The 23,400-nt window shown below is 47.8% G+C and overlaps 1 protein-coding gene across 4 annotated transcripts in view; it reads right to left on the bottom strand.

Annotated features, from left to right (window-relative positions):
• Positions 1–23,400, bottom strand: part of KANSL1 (KAT8 regulatory NSL complex subunit 1) — a 78,338-nt gene that overhangs the window by 9,325 nt on the left and 45,613 nt on the right. For all 4 annotated transcript variants that reach the window (XM_058857700.1, XM_058857699.1, XM_058857701.1 and 1 more), the window contains exons 3-7: positions 12,535–12,676; positions 9,641–9,745; positions 6,163–6,278; positions 4,614–4,803; positions 1,115–1,280 (exon numbers count right to left, since the gene is read on the bottom strand). In XM_058857700.1, the coding sequence (XP_058713683.1) occupies positions 1,115–1,280; positions 4,614–4,803; positions 6,163–6,278; positions 9,641–9,745; positions 12,535–12,676 (719 nt within the window). The remainder of the gene's footprint in view (positions 1–1,114; positions 1,281–4,613; positions 4,804–6,162; positions 6,279–9,640; positions 9,746–12,534; positions 12,677–23,400) is intronic.

The following is a 23,400-nucleotide window of genomic DNA, read 5'->3' as shown; positions in this document are numbered from 1 at the left end:
GGGAGGGATCTAGCTAAAAATAGCACCAATTTACTATTTTAGTCTGGTTTAAATATAGTGCTAATGAAAGAGGCCACATTAATTGCTCCCAGACACTCCCTGCACTTCCTTCTGTCACATGAAGCTTGTGAAAAGCTGGAATTTAAAGCCAAGCACACCCATCAGCCCAGTGACTTCCCCCAGACCAAGCACCTGACACCCCAAGGGAAGCCAGGCCTCACTCACACCTTCCTCCCAGCAGAACCCCAGGGTGGCTTGGCCAGGGACACCTGCCACCACCCCAGCCTGGCCCTGGACACTTCCAAGGATGGGGCAGCCACAGTTTTACACCTCAAGCAAACCCCCAGCAATGGCAGGAACCACTGTGACCCATGCACTGCCCAACCCTCCCAATAAAAGCACCAGCTCAAGAAGACTCTGGAAACTCTTCCCTTGGGAAAAGTCCCTACACATGAAATCTGTGAATAGCCCAGGGTCAGGGTTAGTTAATTATTGCTCTTAATGATGATTAACCCTGAAGCTGTAACACAGGAAATTGAGTGTCCTAACGAGAACATCCCTTCTTGCTGTGCCTACTGAACCATGGAAGATCATTTTCAATTCCTCACGAGGTCAAAAGGATTTCCTGTGACAAACCAAGCCACAAATCATTTAATACAGATGGACAAACTATGGAAACGAATCTTTCTCAGGTGGTTTAGAGCCCCAAAGACCCCAGAGCCAGGTCCCAGGAAGGACTCCAGGCACTGCTTCGTGTCCTCACTGTGAGGCTCCAGGTGGAGATTCCCAAAACACAGCAGAGCCTACTAAAGTAACATTTCCCAGACCCTCCTGCTCCAGTCAGTGCTCCAATCTCAAAAACACCTGCAGATGAACAGCTCTGCTGGTACCCAAGCGGATCTGCACCTCCCCTGCAAGCCCAGGGTGCCTCCAAGCAGTGTCTGTGGCCCCCCAGGATCCCCAGGACCCCCCAGGACTCCCCAGGATCCCCAGGACCCCCCAGGACTCCCCAGGACTCCCCAGGACCCCCAGGACTCCCCAGAACCCCCCAGGACCCCCCAGGACTCCCCAGGACCCCCAGGACCCCCCAGAACCCCCCAGGACCCCTGCTCACCGTCTGGGAATGACAGGACAGGATGGATGCAGGAGTCCAGCTGGGACAGGCGCTCCAGCAGAGGGGCATCGTACTGGATCTCCAGCGCGGTGGAGCTGCGGGCGCCGCACAGGGCACACGAGGGGTTGACGTCGCAGCTGGGGCGCGCCAGGCTGGCACGGAGCGCCTGCAGGGACACGGGGACATGACAGCCAGCCAGCACAGGGACCCTCCCTGACAGCCCTGCCACAGCCCAAGCAACACAGCCAACAAGCAGCTCTGCTTCTGGAATATTCCTTGTACATTTCTATCTATTTATATATTTATATTTATATCTATCATCTGTCTGTCTATCTATCATCTATCTATCTATCATCTATCTGTCTATCTATCTATCTATCTATCTATTATCTATCTATTATCTATCTATCTATCTATTATCTATCTATCTATCTATTATCTATCTATTATCTATCTATCTATCTATCTATCTATCTATCTATTTATCTATCCATCTATCTACCTATCATCTGTCTATTATCTATCTATCTATCTATCTATCTATCTATCTATCTATCTATCTATCTATCTATCTATTATCTATCTATCTATCATCTATCTATCTATCTATTATCTATCTATTATCTATCATCTATCTATCATCTATCTATCATCTATCATCTATCTATCTATCTATCTATCTATCTATCATCTGTCTATCATCTATCTATCTATCTATCTATCTATCTATCTATCTATCTATCATCTATCTATCTATCTATCTATCTATCTATCTATCTATCTATCTATCATCTATCTATCTATTATCTATCTATTATCTATCTATCATCTATCTATCTATCTATCTATCTATCTATCTATCTATCTATCTATCTATCTATCTATCTATTATCTATCTATCATCTATCTATTTATCATCTATCTATCTATTATCTATCTATTATCTATCTATTATCTATCATCTATCTATCTATCTATCTATCTATCTATCTATCTATCTATCTATCATCTATCTATCTATCATCTATCTATCGATATAGAAAGATATACAGTATGTAAATACATACTGTATATAAAGTATCTAAAATCAAACCCACATTTTTATGTAATCGTTACATTTTATTAACAATAAATATACAATTAATTTCATTTCTATATAATTTATTATATTGAACAGCTGTTATGTGATATTTATAAATATTGTTATAAAATTATACTTATTATGCATAATATATATCTACAGTATATTCAATATTAATTATATACATTAGATATAATTATAATGTGTGTGTATATACACAAACACATACACACACACCCCCTTTTTATTTTTTCTCTACCTTGTACAGAACCTGTTAATTTAGTCTGGCCTCACGAGAGGATGCTTTCACTTTGCATAAACACAACTGAAAACTACGACTTACCAGCACAGACAGTTTAACAGCTGCTAAATTTGACTAAAAGTGTTTAATTTTATCTAGGTTGAAACCTCATTTATAAAAACCATGAGGCAGCACAATTCTGCTGTCAGAGAAGGGGGAAAGAAGCCATTTTTAGTTCCAGTGGGTCAGAACCATCATTATGTGCCAGGAGCTGACGCTTGCAGGGATAAGAGTGACAAAGGTGGTTCTCAGCCCTGTTCCTTAATCCAGGACAGTCTCAATTCACAGATTTATAGACTTGATACAGACTTCATCTGTGTGAAACCACTGCAAGCAGACACACAACTGGATATAAATCCCATGCAGGGAAAAGAACCCCTGATTCCCCACCAAAATGGAAGAATGGATCAAACTGGATCCTGCAGAAGCCTGTTCTGACTCAGAATTATTCAAATAATTTCCATGAATTACTTGAAGGATGGGAGAGAATACCCACAGCAAGTGGCACTACGCTGAGAAAGGGCTGCTTGAAGGAAAGAGCTGGAAACCCACTCCTGGTTACCAGTTAAGAAAAATGATCTAAAATAAATGAAATATAATTCAGCGAGGGTGAATGCAAGGAGCAAATGCAGTGCCCAGGGGTGAGGAGGAAGGGGTAACTGAGCAGTGACATTGCTGCCTCTGAAGTTCTGCCCAGAGGATGTGGAGGTTGTGATGGATCCAACAACGAGCATGAATCAGCAGTGCTGTACCACTGCTGGGAATTAATTAATAAAAAATAATAAAGATTAAGCCCACAGGGCTTTTCAACTAGGATCTGGGCAAGGAGAGAGGCAATCCTGCCACTGTGCCAAATGTGTCAGCTGGAGGTCTGCCCCCAGCTTTGGGCACAAATTCCCATAAATGTGTGCAACCCAATTGTGAGGAAAACAATAAAAACACGACAAGATCAAAAACTCCACAATGCATGTGCAAAGTTCAGTGCACAGCCACTTTGGGCTGGGCAGGAGAGCAGGAGGCAACTGGACAAGGTATTTCTGGAGGTACTTCTGGAGCAGCACTTGGCCATGACTCAGCTGTCTCTGGATGACTGGAGGAGGACTCAGAAATCCCCTCCTCTCCAGCACCTCCACCCCTGGAACTGCTCTTCTGAACCATCTCTGATTACAGAATGGATTTGATGACAAGAACAAAGATCTAACACAGAATTTACAGCCAATTCTTCAAGCACTGAGTGCACGAGGCAGCCTCCACCACAAGAAAGTTCATCAACCTCCAAATCACTGAAGATTTTGCAAGTAATCACTGCAGAGCTCTCCCAGAAATACCCCAGATAAAACTGCAGATAAGTGATCAGTTAAAGCTGATTCAGCTGAGAAAGAATCTATTTTGCTCAGAAAAATGCTGCTTTTGGAACTTCTCTTCTAAACATCTACAGAGTGAAAACCCCCCAACCCTTGTGGGAGAGTTAGACTTGAAACACTTTGTCTCAAAGGTAAGTGAATTTTTGCCATTATGGTTCTGCATGCACAAATAAAGGTCCTTATTTCCTCCATTTCTCACTATTTTCCCTCCAACTGACAGTTTATGGTATTCCTAAGAGAAAATAAAAAGAATTGAACATGGCCCTTCCTCATACAGGCAATAAACTCCATTTCCACTGAACGAATTCTGCAGAAGGGAGATGAGTAGAAAAGATAGTAATAAAGAAAACAGAAGAGGAAGAGAGGGCATTCATCCCATGTATGCCTGGGCAAACAGCTGTGGTTTTCCCTTGAGCAGCAGCAGCGAGTTCCTGGGGCTTTGCTAATTCCTGTCTCAGAGTCGAAGTTTCCTGATATTTGACTTCTCAGGGCTTCTTTCTCCTGCTCAGACTGTGCCACACTGACCTACCTGGCCTTGAGTTCACCTCAGGCTGGCTGGTTTAAGAAAACTCACGAGTTCAGCATCTTCCTCCCCAGTGACAGGTAAGAAAAATCCTCCAACCTGCTACAACCTTCTCCTTCATTTCTCCTCTGTTTTTCCAACAGCCTTTAAAGCCCTGCCGTCCTGCTCTTCCTTCCTGTTGTTTTTTCCATCTTTACAAGGAAAGTAAGAGCAGAACCCACCCAACTGACCTTTTTGGAAAGGGGCATGATGGTGCTGGGTCGGACGAGCCGCCGCTTCTTGCAGCTGAGGACGGGGCGGGTGCGAGCGGCCACGCACGTCCCGTCCGCGGGGAGCAGGGACAGGCGCTGCCTCTTGTGCAGGAGCTCCTCGGCCTCCTGGCCCTCTCCCTGAGCGTGTTCTGCCAGGCCAGGCTGCAGACTGCCCCAGAAGAGAGGAGAATAAGCAAAGCCCAGTTATTCATGCAGCACTACCAGCAGGTTCATGGTTCACACCTGAGCAAACACTCCAAGCTGAGTTTAAAGCTCTGCAGTTCATGGCACAACAGGTTTTATTAAACCAACTCCATTTTTTGCTTTTACTTCAGTCACCTTCCACTCTCCCACGACTGAACCTTTGACAAAACACCTTTGGAAGCTCTGAACAAAAATACAGCTTTGAAAGCCACAGAGCAAAAGCCACTCTAGACCTGAACGGCTTTAACCCTAGAATTCAGCTTCCTCCAGAATGAGAGTTTGGGGAACCTTAAGACAAGGGGTTTTCATGAGTCTAAATGCCAGAGAACATCCAATTTTATAGAAAAAATATTTAACCCTGATGTAAACTCGGTTCTGATGAATATTTGAGATCTCTAGCTGTGGCAGCTCTCAGCAGTGACCCCAGAAAGGTGCAGTGTTAACACCAACCTCTCCCAGGCACAAAGGATGCAGCAGCCCTGGCATCAATACCCCGTGCCCTGAGCAGATCCCAGCGCAGCAGCGCCTCATCTACGGAACCTTTTCATGTCTATTCTACAAGTGTTTCATTTCTAAAAATGCAAAACATTAAAGCCCTGTGGTCTAAGGCTGTGCAGTTCAAAGGCTACAGGGATACAAAGGGCTCTGTTCCAGCCTGCAGTGCTCCAGCTGCAGCCACGGGCTCCTTGATCTGCTCTCCTACATCGGTGCAGGATCCTTCCCTCCCTCCCTCCCTCCCTCCTTCCCTTTTCCCCTCTCTTTCCCTGCCTCCTCAAGGCACTGAGCAATTGCAATGTTTTTCAAGGGTTTTCAAGTGGTTCAACCCTGTAGCATCAGGGAATGTCTTTCACTTGTTTTCATTTACCCACTTCAAGACTTTCTCAACAAAAGCAGCCTGGAGAAATAAAGAATTTAGGAAGTTTTACTCCCCAAATCAATGGGATTCCTCCATAACTCCAATAAAGTGGGTCAGTGGTTACAGGTAATTCTGTGAGCAGGGCATTAGTACCTCTGAATCACACAATTTGCAGATGTATTAAAACTACTCATAAAGAAACAAGTTTTGCCCATGCTCAGTGCACAGCTGCCTGCAGGGCTTGTTCATGTAAACACAGCTCAGTTTAATTCCATTTTCAGCAAAACAATGCAGCAGAAAACCTCAAGCAAGCAATCTCCTCCAAAATGTTTCCAGGCATGATCTACTACTGTACTTTTTGAAAAAAGACACCATCTATACCATTACCAACTCAGTCACAGCCTGGTTTCCAACGGGACATTGCCAAGATCATAACAGCAAATGCTTCCACAATGTCCAAGAGCTTACGTGTTAATAACTCCATTGACGGGTCTGGGTGCTCCACAGGGCTTGGTGGGATGGGATTCAGGAGTATTTGCAGCAGAAATACCCACGTTTTCTAGGGGCTGAGATCCAGACACACTCTAAGGAAGGGTGAGAAAAATACAAATTAATAAAAGCTTCTTAAATAGCCACAACTTCTATCCCTGGGCTCTAGTTGAGGATTCTGCACTGTAGCCATGGATTTGCACACAGGACTTCAAACCAGGGTTCAGGAGTCACTGTATGAACAGGAGACCAGGGACATAAGGAGATCTTAGGGAGCAGCAAGAGGATGGATACACGGCAGCTCTTTCATTCCAAGATCCAAAGGACTTTAATTCCCCTCAGGCAACCAGGAGCATGAAAGGCTCAGGGCTTTAAAGAGATTTTAGCATTTTGTCTCCACAGTGCAAACAAGTTCATCACCACCTGTAAAGCTCTGCAGCCTCTCCTGCAGCTTGGTTTCTGTTCTGAGCTATGTGGTTGAAAGCTCCTGCCTGAGCATTTTGGGGGAGAACAGGGAGGGAGGGAGAGGGGAACTGACTTGCAAAACTGAATTTGCATTTTAACTTACTACCTGTGCAAACACAGTCCAAACAGCATTTTAGGGAGTGTTTTAAATGAGTGTGAACCCAGTGGGGTTTGGATGAGAACAGGGCGAGTCTGTAATGCTAAAAGTGTTGGATAAACACAAAGCTGGAAACACCTTTTTGTAGAGGAAAGTGAGTAAAAATTGAGTTAAAACCACTGTGCTCCCCAATGCTGTCTGTCTGAGGTCTGGAATGCAAAGCCCCTGGCTCTGCAGGGAGCAGCAGGATTGTCACCAAGCCTCCAAGGACACACTGGCTTTGTACCTCCCAGCAGTGACATTCCTGCTCCCCACCCTGGAGCAGCCCACCAGTGTGTCCATACCTCTGGCATTCATCACCCTCAGCCCCATCCCTGCAGCCCCCCTGCTTTAGTGTCAGACACGCTCCTCCCTGGGGTTAAACTTTATTTCTTCCTTTGTGCAGCACTTCCTACACTCCCTGCCCTGTCTCTCGCTGGGGTTCCCCCTTTGAGCACACACAGTGGTGATGTGGTTCAAGTACCAAGAAAAAAGGCAAAAGCAGAGGTCTGACACCACACAGATGGTCAGCCAAACCCCCTGCTTGGCCCTGACTCCATCCCAAACCCATCTGGACGGTGTGGAGCAAACACCCTCCAACCCAATAAACACAGAACCAGGCCATGGCAGTGCTGGGTTAACAGATTCCAGAAGAGCAGAGACCTGAATCACCGAGGGAAGGGCAATTTCTAACAACTCAGACAGCTTCTGCCTGGGCCTGCTTGAGGAACTTTGCAGGGGGGTTTTACACTTCTGCTAAAAGAGATGTTTCTCCTATGGGGGAGCAAAGACAGGATGAGACCAACTCTGCCACCCAGAGAGCCAGAGGAGCAAGATCAGATCACACCTGAGACGTCAGGTAAAGCCAGCAGCCCAGCCAGGTGAAGTCATGCAGGAGCTGAACACTTTCCCTGTGCTTTCCAGAGCCTTGGCAAGGCTGAGCCTCCACGTGACACTGCCAGAGGCACCCCTGGCGCAGCAGGGCGGGGACTCATGACTCATGAGCTCTTTTGAAATCCTTTATTTTCTTCTCCAGAAAGGGTCTTAAAGGAGGAACTTCTTCTCCAAGAGCTCACTGTGTCCTGGTGGTTCAAGATAGGAGCAGAGGGACTCAGCTGCCTCCTGCAGAGGAGCAGGAGAGCTCCAATCCAACGTGTGTTTATCAGGAGCAGCCCAGGCTCCCTTTATCACCCAGAGATGGGTGTACCCCGACACAGAGCAGAGCCAGCAGCTCCTGCTGCAGGGAGTCCTCCTGAGACCCAGAGCAGCATCCATCACACCAGGATCACAGCCCTGCTCCTGAGCCAGCTCTTCTGTGTGTTCTGGCTCTGGAAGTCCAGGTCCTCAGGATCACTGGGACTCTTGGGGGGAGTCAGAGATTCGATTGCAGCACATCAGGGCAGCAATGCAGCCGTGTGCGTACAGGCAGTCACGAGCCAACACCAGGAACGTCCCCTGCACTCCCAAAGAACCCTGACAAAAGCAGGCAGCTTCAGACCTTCACCTATTACTAGATATTGCCCCCTAAGTATATATTTCAAGTGCAGCCCCTCACTAGACAAGCAATCTGAGGAGCCAAAATCAACAGACAAGTTATGTCTTCAGGGCTTTGTTATTTCCATCTTCAGGCAAAAATATTTATTCACCTACCGAGCTTCCATTTCCCAGAAGATACATTCCCAGGCCTTATTTGCAAAGCCCTTCCCTGCACTAGTGATAGGATTAGTTCCTCCTGGGGATTATCAGCCCCATCCCACGTCCCAGGCTGATGCCCAAGGACGTGGATCCGGCCGGCCAAGGGAGGCACTCACGAGAGGAGGAGATCCAAGGGAGCTGGGATGAGGCAGGAAGGATTCCTGCCTCTGCTCCTCGGTGCAGATGTGTCTCTCACTCTGCCAGTTTGTGGGGAAAGGCCTGGAGGGTGCCAAAAAGGTAAATACCTCTCCAGGAAAGGCCCAAGAGATCCCTTTGCAGCACACAGAACGTCTTTGGGTAATCTCTGGCTCGGAGCAGATCAAGGCTCTGACTCAAGGCCCCGCCCTAATGAGCAGCCCTAATTAATCACAAACCCAGGAGCTGGGTGCCCGAGGCGGTGGTTCCAGGGGTGACACTTCCAGGGAAGCTGGGAGTGAGGAGTGCTGTGGGAGTCCCTGCAGAAGGGGAATAAACAAACACCCTTTTCAGGCCAAGAAGGCACACGGGGCTGCAGAGTGGCCACGAGAAAGTGCCAAGCAGAACCTGCACAAGTTTCAGGGACCACCCTTCTCCTCCTACTCCACCACGACTTCCAAACCCTCCATTTTAATCCATTGATGCATCCCCCAGGATCCAAAGCAACCACAGGCAGGCTGAACAGTACCATCAAGCCTTCACTCTGTGCCCTACATTTCTGCATTAAATAATAAATACCTGGCACTCTGCATAGTTTCCAGTGCATCTCACTGCAATCATTAGTGCCCTTTCCAAGGGGGAATGCTCAGGCAGATATTAAATAGCCACATCTTGAGCAGCCTTTGCTAATCATGCTGCTCTCAGTTTGAGGCACTTTTTGCTGGAGGGAAAGGATTAGTTAAGATTTTAAAGCTTCACAAAATGCTAATGCATATTACAAAGGTACCCCCAGGAACTCTGTTCTAAAAGGTGTTTAAATCCTATTGTTTATTACCCCCAAAATAACGTGGGAGGGGGAGAGCTACAGACCAAGATCAGTGATTCCCACCTGGAGGAGCTGCTCCAGGAGCCCAGTGCCGTGGCTGGAGCATCCTCCTGCCCCACAGCTCCAAGGATGACCCTTCCCTCCCCAGCAGGGCTGCAGGGGCAGCAGCTGGAGCAGTCAGTCCCACTGCTGGCACTCACCAGCCGCTCAGCCCCAGGCTCCAGCTTCACCTCAGCTCGAACAGGACGGGATGGATCATCTACTGCAGGCTCAGGGGGCGACGCCTCCCCGAGAACAATCAGCCCCTGGAAGAGAGGGAATGGGAATTAACTGCGGGGAAACTGCACACCCATCATCCCCCAAACCCCAGCAGGCTTGGGATTCCCACCAATGCTGCCTGACTTTTCCTGACATCCCAGCTGAACTCAGGGAAGGAAGGGCAGTGGCTGGGGACAGCTCACGGACCTCTGCCCCCCTGCCTGCCCCACGAGCAGCTCCAGGGACACAGCAGCAAGAGACTGCTCTCATCCTGCAGAGGGGAACCTGCCACCACAGCCAAGCAAACCATTCTGAGCAGGGGACAAAAATCTACAGACTCGTTACTCTGAGCAGACCTCAAAGCAGTATTTACAAAAATTCAGTAAGGAAAGGAAGACATTGCTGTAAACTCAGCGAGACAAAGCACGGTGCCTGAGCACTGTTTCATCAGCTTTAACATAAGCTGTTCTGTTTCTGTTTAACTGAAGCTTAACTAAAGGCAGGACTGCTCTGCTCTCAGAACAACACAAAGTGAAATAAAATAATTGTAATTGTGCGTATTCTGAGCTATATTATAACAAAGCAGGGCAAAATGTGCAAGGCATTAGGGAGCTGGTGGAACCTACAGGCCACGAACACAGCCCAGGACAAAGACAAGCCCCAGTGAGCTGCGTTTGGTCAAAGAAGGAACTGAGAAGGGGCTGTTCAGATCAAGAACAGGCAGATCCATCACCTGAAAACAATTCTGGAGGTTGCACAGTGTGTCGCAGCAAAGTGAGCCTGGAGGGGAACCTGGGCACGTTATCTGGAGAGAGGACAGAGCTACAAGGCTTCCCTCAACAGCCTGCTATTTTTAAGTGCCTGCAAAAAGGGTATTTTACAACCAGCTCTGAGCACACGCTCCCTGATTTGGTGTTTTCCTCCACATCTCACCAGGCTCCGACTGAGCTGAGAGCACAATTCCTGCTGAGACACCCAGGCAGCAGTTTACCCTCAAAACACAGGGTTATTTTTGACTGCCTCGTCCTTCCCTGGCTTTGATCTGACACAGCAATGTGTCTTTCTTGAAGGTACACTGGGATGGAAACTCTAACACATAAAGGTAATTAACCTAAAAAAGAATGAAATCAAATTTCTTTGAACTTTAGAACTTGTAGAACTCTGAATTCCTGCAGCAGCTATATTTTAACCTCCTTATGGCCAGATAAGCTGGAGTTAAGTTACATTGATAGGAAAAACAAGGTGTTTCCAAATTCTTTAACTGTTTTCCTTGTACAATTTGAAGCCAAATTCATTCCAACAAGCTTGTGTGTTACTGAAACACGAGGTTGTTTCTCTAGCCTCCTATTCTTGTTCAAGCCCTTCTAAGAGGCTCTCTAGTTTTTCACTGGTGCAAACAGAATCTGTTTTACAACCACCCCAGAGCTCAGTGACATCAAGGTAACGACAGCTGGGTGCGAGAACAATCTCCAGCAAGCCCTGTCAGAGACAGGGTATGTGAAACTTGTGGTTCTGCTTTTTTCTTCTTCAGGCAGAACAGCCACTACCCAGAACACTCAAGTTCTGAATGCCCCTGCACCTTAACCATTTTTTTTATCTTGAATTCATGTACTGGGTTATCACAGCTGAGTTTTGGTTTGAACAAATGGAAGAGGATGATCCTGTTGGCCAGAACCTCCTTTCAGCCCTTGAGGCTGCAGCCTTGGATAAAAACACAGGGGATGCTCGTAACCACTACAGGCCATGCCACGAGCCAGTCATCACCTGGTGAAAGCCCTGAACCTTCTACATCATCACCTGAGTTTTCTCATTTCTTCCATTACTTAACTTTTAGCATATAAACGTTTGGCTATTTTGTATTTTGTACTTTAAACCATGCTGCACTGTCAGCTTTAAGACGGAAGGAAGATGATTCTTTCTGAGGAATCATTCATTTGCCCACTTCCCAGAAGCCTTTTGCCCTAATCTCAGTAATGGATTCTGCTCACAAGCTGTGCTCTTCCACCTACTCATTTAGAGCCCTCACTCACTCAATTAATTCTGTTTTTCTGCACAGCTGCATCAAAGTCCAGTCTCCCTCCTCTGATTTCTACCCCCTGGAAACCTCTCCCCACCACCCCCAGAGCAGCACACATCCTGGGAAAGTCGTTTGCCAGACTGAATTCCTGAGGATCTCTCAGTTGATGCAATACCAGGAGCCTTCCTGCCACAAACTCCAGACATTCCTTCCTCCAAGGCCTGACATTTAGATGTGCATGCCTGAACAAGTCTCCGTAACAATCCCTTCCTCATCCCTTCTCTGCTCTCCCCCATTCTCCCACCATCTGAGAGCAATGCTAAAAAAAATATTCCTTCTACAGAAAAGGGTCAGCACCAAAAAATGATCTTTTTCATGGAACAGACTCAATTTTAAGCCTGTTTCAGATAGCATCTGAACTAACTTCCTCCACAGGCCACTCCCTTTCCAACTAAGTCTCAGTTGTTCTTATCCCCATCTTCAGCTACTCCCAAAAAGAAAGAAGGGGAAGTTTTTAAAAAAAATATCAGAGAAAAAAAGAAAGGCTTGAGTGATGGGGAACAGCATCACAAATGCAACAGCACCAAAGGCTGACTCTAAAGCAGGGTATTGCTCCCTTCACGTTATCATATTGAACCAGGGACAGGAATTACACTCAGCCCATGCCAAATTGCATTACAATTAGTCACAGCTTTGCAATCTGCTCTGGGAGAGAGGCAGGGGGAAAAGCTTCAGACTCTGCATCTGCGCTCTCCGGCGTCGGAGAGAGCCGTGAGGAGGCAAAGCAGATCCAGGGTGCCCAAGGGCCCTGCTCCTCACCTTGTTGGCTCTGATCTGCTTGTAGATGTCCGTCTGCTGCCGGATCCGGTACTCCAGGTCCGAGACGTGGGCTTGGAGCCAGTTCCAGCGGCTGACGATGGCGGCACGGTCCGCTGCCCACCTCCACTCTGCCCTGCGCCTCCTGCAACGACACACGGCATTATCCTCACTGGGGCTGAATTACACAGCCCACAGAGTCCAGGGAGAACTGACAGACAGATCAAAAGCTCCATCCTGGATGGCAGGACTGATATCATCTCACCACTGCTAATAATTACCAAGGAATTGCAGATGTGCTGCAAGGGCTGTGTCTTTGCAGAGCAATATTCCAACATATTCTGGTACCCAGTGACTGAAATCTTCAAAATAAGTCTCTGCCAGCCGTCCCCAAATCCACCTGAACAGCAGCTCATACCACGTGGCCACAATTAAACCTCAAGCCAAGTTCCACAACCACCCCTGCTGGGGTTTAGGAGTTGGAGAGGACCAAGAGGGCCAACCTTGCACCAGCTGCTCCCTGCAGGGACCTGCTGCAAAGGACAGAGCAAAGCAAACCTGATTTCTGCATCTGATGGACGGACCAAGCAAATCAAGAAGCCAGGAAATCACATCAACTGCCATCAAAACACCCTCAATCCCCACTGCTGCAGTCCAGGGCAGAAAGGAACACAAGGATGGTAAGGAATGGATAAATCCACAGCTCCTCTCTCCATGTTAAAAGCCACCATTAACATACCCTAAGCACCCTGATTCCTGTGGATAAATATTAAGGCTGCCCAGAAAGGAAGAAAACCCCGACACAGTGTGGAAACAAAGCATCAGCAGAAAGTGCTGACAAATCCAGTGTTGCTGCACAAAGGCTTTGCCACATCTGGATGCTTTAGCAATTAAGAAATTAATCACAAAATAATTCCCTTTGCCCACCTCCCCCTCCTGTGTAGCAATTTTGAACCAGCCAGAGCACGTGGGGCAGGGGAGCCACAGCAATGTCCAGATGTTTCCTCCAAAATCAAACCAGAAAGTCTTCTGCTGAGATTAACCCATTTCAGAGCTGAAACCAGCCACGACAGCAGAAGCAGCATGTGGTAAATGAGGTTTTCTACTGAGGCAGCCCCAGCTGCAGAGATGGGAAGGAGCAGGAATCATCAAGTTCTGCAAAAAATCTGCACCTCCTGGGCCTCTGTCCTGATTTAGGCATAACTGCTACCAAATGCACTTACCTAAAAATGAAATAAATAAAAGAAAGTCCCAGGGTTATTACAAATTTCCAATCAACTAATAGAAATACCCTGAAAAGGAGGAGTTGGGTGCTTCAAACTGCAAGTGAAACCCATGCATTTAGAACAAGACATGTTATCCATGCTCCTGCTGGACCTCTGGCTGCCCTGCAGAGCCAATGTAGATGAGGCCACATCCCCACAAAACACGTTCTGCCCTCCAGCCTTCTCCAAGACCTTTTCCAAAACACCTTTAAGAGTTCAAGTCCTTCCCTCTGGAATATCTGTCTGTGTAAAGCCAGATTTCAGCAGTTTGCCCTCTGGGGATCCACAGAGACCTGGGAATTGTTTTTAGAATTAAGTTTTTAGAATCAAATGCTGCTGAGAATACATCCAAGGGGCCAATTCCCTAATTTGCCTCTCCCAGCATTACAAAGCACCTCTGCCTGCTGGAACACTGGCCTCTGCTGTATTTAACAGCATTCTTTTGCTCAGATTACACAGAAATTGAGATTAAGTATGAAAACAATAGTTTAAAATCCATTTAATTTCTGAAGTGACATAGCAGCACAAGCAGCAGCAGACCTGCTCCTCACCTTAAAATCAGGACACATCCTACCCCAGAAAAACCCACTGGATTTGAACCAAAAATAACGCAAGAAAGTGAAACACAGTAATGTACACTTCATCCTCTGACACCCTGCGGCAGCAGTGGAGGAGGGGAAGAACAGAATGATGGCTCAGCCACACTTTCCAAAACAGCACAGAGCGTAGTGTGTCTCTATATTTAGAACTGAGCCTTCCCCAGCTGGGTCCACCCTTCCCTGGGAGGTGCTGGCAGCATCACGGGATGGATGTCCATGTCCCTCCATGGGGATCAGCTCTGGGATAAGGACCCAGGGACCTTTCTCAGCTTTGCTGCCTCTGTGAGCATTTTGTGAAAATGATTCTTTTCTTGTCTAGCAGCAGAAAGGAGCAACCATGAAGAGCAGAGTGTGATGCCCTGCAGTGACCACTGGGGATCTGAAACCTCCACTTGCTCTGGGGGAGAGGAAAACCCTCTCCTCTCTTTCTCAACCTGAAGGGAGTCCACAAGGAAGATGAAGAGGGACTTTGCACAAGGGCAAGGAGTGGCAGGACATGGGGGAATGGCTTCAAAGTGATGGAGGGAAGGGTTAGATTGGATATTAGGAAGAAATTCCTCCCTGTGAGGGTGGTTAGACCCTGGCACAGGGATCACTTAGTTCCACCCCAGCCATGGCAGGGACACCTCTCACTGTCCCAGTGCTCCCAGCCCTGTCCAGCCTGGCCCATCCTGCCAGGGAAGGATTTCTTCCCAATATCCAATCTCAGTCTCAGCTTCAAGTCCCTCAGTCAGCCCATCCACCCACCAGTCCATGCTGCTTTCTGCTGAGTCCATGCAGCTGAATTCCAACCAGGCAGACAGAGACAGCCCCAGCAAACTGAGGGAATTAGAGATTAGCAGACTTTTCACCAGGAGACTGCCCAGCTGCAAAGTGAGCAGAGCAGATCCACCAGCTGCTGCTAAACCATCCTGGTAATGACATGGAGCAGAAAAATGGAGCTAGGACTGTTTTTGGATTGGAAAGTTACAGGCTGAAGGGGAGCTCCATTATCAGAACCACTTCTAGGAATCAGCAGAATGGATGAAAACAGCCATTGGGGTCTGGAGTGAGACTGCTTCTGCCACTCCAAGCACTTGAGCAAACCCAAACCATCTTGACGCTAAGTGAGGAATAACAGGTCACGCTGCAAGAAACAGTCGATGCCAGAAGAGAGAGAAGCACAACACAGAAACACTGAGAAGCTCTGCAGGCAGCCAAGCAGGCTGAGCAGGGGATTCACTGGGAACCAGAGGGTGCCCTTGGCAGCGGTGCCAGGAGGCGGCACAGCCCAGGGCACCTGGCAGCTCCCAGAGCCTCGGACACTCACAAATTAATGCCACAACATGAGGCAATCAGCTCCAGCTTTCCAGGCACTTTCCCTATGGTTCCCCTCCTCCACTGTGCACTGGCACATTCCCAGGGGCTCTGCTGTCCCCTGGAATGCAGAGGCCATGCCGTATTCTCCTCTTTCCTACACAGCTTTGGACAGGAGAAATCATGGGAGAGCGCTTCAGAGCTCTGGGGTTTGGGACTTTCCCCCCAGGGACACACAGCTCAGCCTCCCTCACCTTCCAGAGGCAAACTGGGAAAGTGTCAGCCCCTTCCACAGAGGAGCCTCACCCTGGCACTAGAACAGAGCCTAGGAAGTACAGGATGGGACCTTTCTTCAATCAGACAAGCAATACAGCTGATATTTTCCACTTTGCTCCTGTCCCCATATATTCTTCACATTCATTCTTCAGCTCACCAAGCTGCTTTATTCTTCTTCTTCTTCTTCTTCTTTTTATTATTATTATTATTTTAAATCAACAGAAAACCAGATCAATGTGTGGAGCAAGAGTTAAAGTTCTGCCAAACCCACTCTCAGGCTGACTCTGAGGGAGGAAGAGAAAACCCCACAAGGCTCGAGAACAATCTCATTAGCTGATCGTAACATTTCTGCCTGCAAAGGAGCCAAAGTGAACAATTTGTTCAGCTGAACGCCCGCCCCCAGCCCTGGACAGAACCATCAGCTTTGAAGGGCTCTTCTATTCCCAGCATGTGCTCAGAACTCTGCTGAATCTCCTTCCAATCTCCCCTCGGCTCATTCACTCCTGTATTCACACAAACCCGGGACCTCCACAGGCTGGGAGTGAAGACATTTCCACTGAAGAGCCCCCATTGCCCAGGGAAAACTTGGGAGCACAAATCCTAAAGCATGAGCAGCACTTAGCCAAGCTCCTGCCCCAAGACAGAAGTACCCAGTTTCCCACCAGTAAACTGAAAATCTCTCTTGGATTCACCTCCTGCTTTAGCTCAGAGCAATGCTGCTGGCTGTGAAGCACCCCAGACGTGCAGGAACACAGCACAGCAGCTCCAGAGCACTGCCCAAGGCTGGACAAGAGGGTCTTAGAGGGCTTTTCTAAGCAAAAGGATTCCACAGCTCCGTGCAGGTGGAACTGCCCAGCCCCAGGTGCCACACGGGGCTGGTGACACAGCATCTCATCCCATCAGCGCCCTGGGGTCCGGAGGTGACACAGGGACACGGAGCCACTCCTGCCATGCTGGCCCTTCCCAGCCCAGCCACAATCCCTGTGGAAGCACAGGAACCTCCAGAGGAACCGGCAGCAGCTCCCACCAGAGCCTGCAAATGGCACAACCGTGTCTCAGCAATACTTCTGCGCTATTTCAAAGCCAAGTGCCCCAGATCTTTACACCATGACATTTATGCACTGCCCCAAGCATTTATTCAGCTGACTGTCTGAAAAACAGCCATTCCCAGCTCTAGCTGCTCTTCAGCCCTCAGCAGCGACAATTGTTCTGTGACAATAGCCAAAAATTTGGATTTTATTCTTCCATCTACACCAGTGCAAGTCTGGGCCATGTCTGAACCCTGCTCAGCACCTGTGGACAGAGGTGTGGGGAGACAGGGGGAAGGTGGGGGAGCAAGGTGTGGGCAGGGGGGATCACAAGTGTGGTCACCACAAGCTGCCTGTTACACCAGGAAAACCAACGCTCCAGAGGCACAGCAGAGCAGTCAGCTGAAAAATACCGTGTTTTAAGAGAATTGATTGGACCCATTTTTCAGTACAGCTGTCCACAAGCTCTGGGCACTGAGGCAGGCAGAGCAGAGCAGACTGAGCTGTGATGTGCAGATTCTGCCTGAGCACCATCACTCCACAAATTAATGCAGTTTCTTAGTCCCTTGCAGCTAAATCCAGGAACAAGAAGGTGACACCACACCGAGCACTAAAGTGTGCTCCAACTGTGTTCAGTTCATTGGGAATTTTTCCCTTAAAGCTCTGGTTAAGATGCAGTTCCCAACATTACAAACTAAGAACCAAGAATTCCCACTTTTCCCTCAAAATGCCTAAAATACAATTGCTCAAGGTCACAACAAACATCTTCCTTTTGCAAAGTAAGGCCTTTTATCAATTTTATAACTTTGCTTGCAGCAGCTTCCCAATAGGTCTGAGCTGCACAGAAACATTGCCTTTCTTACATTTTTCACTAGGAGTTAAAATTCTTCTACAAGAAAGCACAAAGTGGCAGAAGCACAAAGCCAATGGAAATTGTGCTCTTCATTTTTTTTCTTCACATTAAAGGTGGGATCTCACCAAGAGATTTATAACTTTCTTCTGGCAAACTCAAGAGCTGAGGGCTGGTGACTCCTGCTCACTGAGAGGATACAGTCAGTGACGACAGAGATTTGACATCTTTATTAATGCATCAAGAGCACAACCAGCAACAACCACAAGCCATTATCTTGAATATTGCAACTCCATCCTAAAGCTCTGCTTGCTGCCAAAACGAGGCAGCAGGAGAACAAACCAGCCACTTCCCAGCTCCTGGTGTCCCTTCAGCACCGTGAGATCACCTCACACTTGGCAGCCTGGGACAATGGGACTTTCTGGATTGCTGGAAAACAAACTTCCCTGAAAATAACGCAGTTAAAACATCAAAGAAGAGAAGGACAGGGGTGTTCAGCGTTCTAAGTTCTTCAAACAAAACTGAGAGCACAACAGAGAGGAGACAATTACGGCACAGAGTAAACTGTTTGAGGAGTTATTACACTTGTTCCACAGCAAAGCCCTTTGTATGTGTGCAAATAGAGGAGCTTGGTGCCCAAGTGGGGGAGCGCTCGCTGCAGCCCATTAGTGCCACAGTCCCGGGGGAACAAGAATAGACACTATGCAAATCAGGATCCATTGTTAAAAGGGAAAATTTATTTCACATTCCTGAGCAGCAGTGTTCCTGGAGCATAACAATTGGAGAGGCCCTTCTGCTGAGTACGGCACATTTTTATACTCCACAGTAAATCAATATTCCATAATCCACAAACTACGTGGAATTATTGCCAGTGTGGACGGCAGCCCCGAGCCCTGGTGAGCAGTGCTAACACAACACCGTGTCAGGACAGGACTTAGCTGGGACATGTTTTCATTGTTCAGGAGTTACCAAAGGCAGAATTTACAGGATGATTCTCCAGGGTGTTAAAACCTTCCAGCTCACACCATAAGGCAAATGGCACCAACAAAGGCACCTCCTGATTGTGCTGCTCTCGACTTGATCTAAACAAGTGCCACTGCAGCTGTCTCAGTGTCCTGAAGCTTCCCCACTTGGGCAGCACCAGCAAAGCAATCCCACAATGAGATATCCCAGAAAAAAGTGGAGTTAATGTCAAAGCACAGAAATCTTCCTTCCAAGATGGGAATTAACTATTCCTTCAGTATTTACCAAACTTCCCAACAACAGAGCTCACTGCACACTGACACAGGATGCAGACGCTTGTTTGAAACTCAGCCACTTCTGATCACTGTCACTCCAGGATGGAAGTGAGCAGGGCAACAAATAAACCTGTTTTCATTTTCCTTTTGCTTTATCTCACAGGAGATAGTCTTCCTCTTCACCCCCACCCAGTGCACCCAGTAAACACTGACTGGATTCTCCCATCTTTGCAGGGATGAAAAAGCAGCTTCAGTCTCTTCACTTCTCATTATGCAGCCGTTAAGACCTGAGGTCAAAGGGTGTTTTGTCATGGCTCATGGGGACCAGGGGGGCTTTTGTTTAACTCCACAGGTTCTGCAGCCCAAGATCAAAATGAAACTTCAGGATAAGTGATTACACTGAAACAGGCTCAGCTCGAGGCCTGGGAAATTTCTGCACTGCTGGGATGACCTCACCCTCCTTATCTGCTCTTTCATGTCCCGGGAGGAAGAGGAGAGAGCTCTGCAAACACGTCTCCAAATGCAGAATTCTGACTCGAAGTTTGTGCTCCTGAACACATCCCTGAGATCACAAAATTACACTCTGCTCTGTACCTGGAACACAAAAGCTCCACACCCTCCTCACAAAAGTTGTAGGAAAAATGAAATTTCCTTTTCTTTTTCGGCTTGAAGCACAGGGAGGTCATCCCTGCTCAAAGCAACAGGAACATCATGTCTTTTAGGGAAAGAACACCCACTGGATGCAGATATTCTCAGGGGTGCTGTGCTCAGCTCCTCTGCAGCTCCTCTTAAGCACAAGTCCCTGCCCAGCCCTCCCCCAGCAAAGATCACCTCTTTAGTCTAAATCAGAGCAAGAATAAAACTACACATCAGTATTTAATCTGAAGGTCATTTAATCAAGGGAAGGGGCGGCCATGCTATTTCTGGCATCCATCCAAGGAAAGTTTCCTCTCAACCCAAAGAGCTCTTCCAGTTAACACAGAAATAACACATTTCTGGCCTCCAAGCCCTTTGTCTAAGAAATGGGATAAAATAATCCTGGCTGAAGGACTGCTGTATAGTGCAGGAGCATGGAAACAGTCCAGAGAGAAATGGAAAGGGAGAGGGAGAACAGGAGACTGATGTGAGTCACGCTATGCTTGCTTTTGCCTGGAGCCAGAGAAACACATGGAAAGGGCCATGGAGCACCAGGATGGCACGGGCAGGGAGAGGGGCAGCTGCTTCCAGACATTCAGCTGAACACAGGCAGCACCAGAGGCTGCCTTCTTTAGATCAGAAGGTATAAATTATGGACTTAGACACTGTGCTTCACAGCAAAGATGCAGAAAGGTTTCATGGCACTGGATCAAACCTGAGACCGACACCCCTGGGGATGCAGGGGAAGCTGTGGTTTGGTAAAATGGGGGCACAAGAGGAAGGAGCTTTGGGCAGACCTGTCCTGGGGGTGGCTGGAGATGGCCAAAATAAGGCTGTTAAAATCCAGTTGTATTCCCATGAGAAGAAAGGCACAATCTGCATTGTTCGGCCATGTGAAACCCCTTTTATCAGCAATGCTCTGGCACACAAAGAACTGAAGAAACACTGGATTCAAACATCAAATGGGAGACACAAAAGAGCATCTCTGCTTTCCAAGAAAGGGCTGAGCTCTGACCAGGTCGAAGAATCTTCCAGAAGAGCGACTCTGGCCACTAATGAAGGGTTTTCAGGGAGCTTCCCATCTCATCTGCATTCAACCACCAACACATCGTGTCACTTCCCTCCGCTCCTCATCACAGCTTTGGCACCAGTGGATGTCTGTCAACACCCATGAATATCTCGGCCATTCCTGGCTCCTTTATCAAGTTTTCCATCATTTAATGAATCTCATTTAATGTATCTGCAAATCCCTCTGCATGGTGCCACAGAGCACAGTTTAAGAGCCACTATTTCAGCCTATCTTCTGAACAAGTTTGCCTGAAACAATTCCAGGACAGCAGCAAGGAGGAATATTTCACCCAACACACGGCAGAGGTGGCACACGCTGGAGCTGAACAAACGCTGGATAATCCACCAGGAAGTGATGGAGACAAAAAGGAGCCAAAACTCCACTTGGCACCTCATGTGAGGGCTGAGCTGAGTCCTGTGGGTCTCACCCTCCTGTCCCCCCTGGCAGAGGCTCCTTTGGGACAGGGACTGAACGCTGCTGGATGGGCTGGGGGAGCAGGAGCAGAGCTCAGCTCCTGCCAGAGCTCCACCTGTGCCCTGCTCCTGTGCCCTGCTGCCAAAGCATCCCCAGCACAACCCGAAATGCTGGCAAACAGGGGCCTCCCCCAAACGTGCCTTTAGCTACAGGAGGCCTCTGCTACTCACTGCGGGCTGACAAAGGCCTTAATGTTCAAACTTACAGATCCCCTATTTACTCTGCTGAAAAAGAGCCTGCAGTAATTCAAACCCTGAGAGCATGCAAGCATTGGTGGGGGAAGGAAGCAGGATCCAGATGAGTCTGCAGAGCTGAGGTGGCCGATGCTCACAAACTGAATTTTGGGATTTGGACGTGAACCATCCAAATCCCAGATTGTGTCTGCCCTGTGGGAGCCTGATGACAACTCTCCATGTCCTCAAGGTCTCCTTGCAGGAAAAGTTTACACAATGACTTTGGATGATGAACTCTGGAGAGTCCAAATGCATAAAGTCACCTGTGTGCATCCATTTCTCCTACAGAGCCAAAAGGCAGCAGCCCACAAGAGAGAACACAGGAACGATCACTGAGAGCAGAGTTAAGGGATTAACCCCACCCAGGCTCCAAGGAGGAAATCCACATTTGCCCAGGGAGAAAAGTAAAGAACAAAAAGGAAGAAAAGCAAGAAGCTGATAGCAGGGTCCATGTCTGAATCTCCGTGGTGGGAATCTAATATTTATTTATTACATCACAAAGGAAGACAGACCCTCCCTTAGGGAACAGGACACTGCCACTGTGGAAACCGAGGGCTCTCATCCATCTCCTGCAACGTGGCAGAGCAGTGGGGGGGGAGAATAAAGTCTTATGGTTTGAAAGGCTCAAAGCTGGGCCCCCAGTCCCGATCTGCTAATTCTGTGCTCCATCACAGGTTTGCTGTTTGATCCTGGCCGTGGTCCTTGAGATCTTTTTCTCATCTATTAAATGGCCAGAGGAGTTCTGGCTCACGGTCAAGAGGCTCTGTTATCTGCAGGGTATTTATTGTCCCAGGCACAAGATCACTTTAGAGCGGAATGGTTTTAGCATCACAGAAGACATTCCACTGTAACCATCAATTTACTACCTTCTCTCTTTTAATTAATTAAACACTTGCCAAAAAGGCTCCCTCGGATCAGGCCCACACTCCCTCCCAAGCACAGGGAGGTGGGTGAAGAAAAGCAGAACAAAGGGAGGGTTTTCACCTTGTGGCAGGTCTGATTCTATAGCTGCCCCCCCTGCCAGGCTCTTCTGGAGCAAAATATGTGTCACAGATACACACACAAATTTAGGAGTGATTACATGGACTTCATTTCATTTACTGAGATTAAAAGCAAGGGGTCAGCTGCAGGTTAACAATCCACTCATGTAGCAACTCTGTTGTTTGGGCTTTTTATTAGTTCAGCTACATGAGGCATCTTCAATGTGAATTTGGGGAGCAGGACTGTGCAGCCGTTCCCACGTTACAGCTCTAACACCCTCCTGAATGCTTCCTCCTCCTCTCCCTGCAGCTCAGGTTCTTCCCAGAGACTCCTTGGCTATTCCCTAAAGCTGGGGAAAGGACACGCTGTGTTCAGCAATTCTTTTTGTCCCCTTGTGCTCCATTTTCTTTCTTCAGTGTCTCAAAAAAAAAAAAAAAAGAAGAAAAAGCAAACCACAAACAAAACTCAAAAAGCTACAGCTATTTCTCCCCTGAATATATTTATTATCATGTCTGACCTACAAAAGAAAACATGACCTGATCTACAGAAGCCTGCATCAAGGGTTATTTTGCCTTTTTGTTGCTTTGTTTTTACAACCCACCCTTTCCCCAAAGCTCTGATTTTGTAGCATTTGAGACTGGACAAACACTTTCCAAGGAAGTGGCAAAACTTCCTAAATGTTTCTGCTGAGAAAGCTGCTACCCAGAGGCACCAGGGAAATTGAGGAGGTTTTCAAAATCGTGACATCCCTTCACAGCCACCTCTGCCTATGGAACTTTCAATTCTGGGCAAAATAAATGAGGCTGGGCAAGAGCAACCTGTGGAGATGGTGTCCCTGCCACAGCAGGGGGTGGAAAGGGATGATCTTTAAGGTCCCTTTCAGCCCAAAGCATTCAGTGATTCTGTGATTTTAGGATGATTTGG

The sequence above is a fragment of the Poecile atricapillus genome, chromosome 27 (genome assembly GCF_030490865.1).
Source record: "Poecile atricapillus isolate bPoeAtr1 chromosome 27, bPoeAtr1.hap1, whole genome shotgun sequence".
In the NCBI taxonomy this organism is placed as follows: domain Eukaryota; kingdom Metazoa; phylum Chordata; class Aves; order Passeriformes; family Paridae; genus Poecile; species Poecile atricapillus.
Note: the sequence above shows the minus strand (reverse complement) of the source record. Positions and strands in the feature narration are given on the sequence as shown.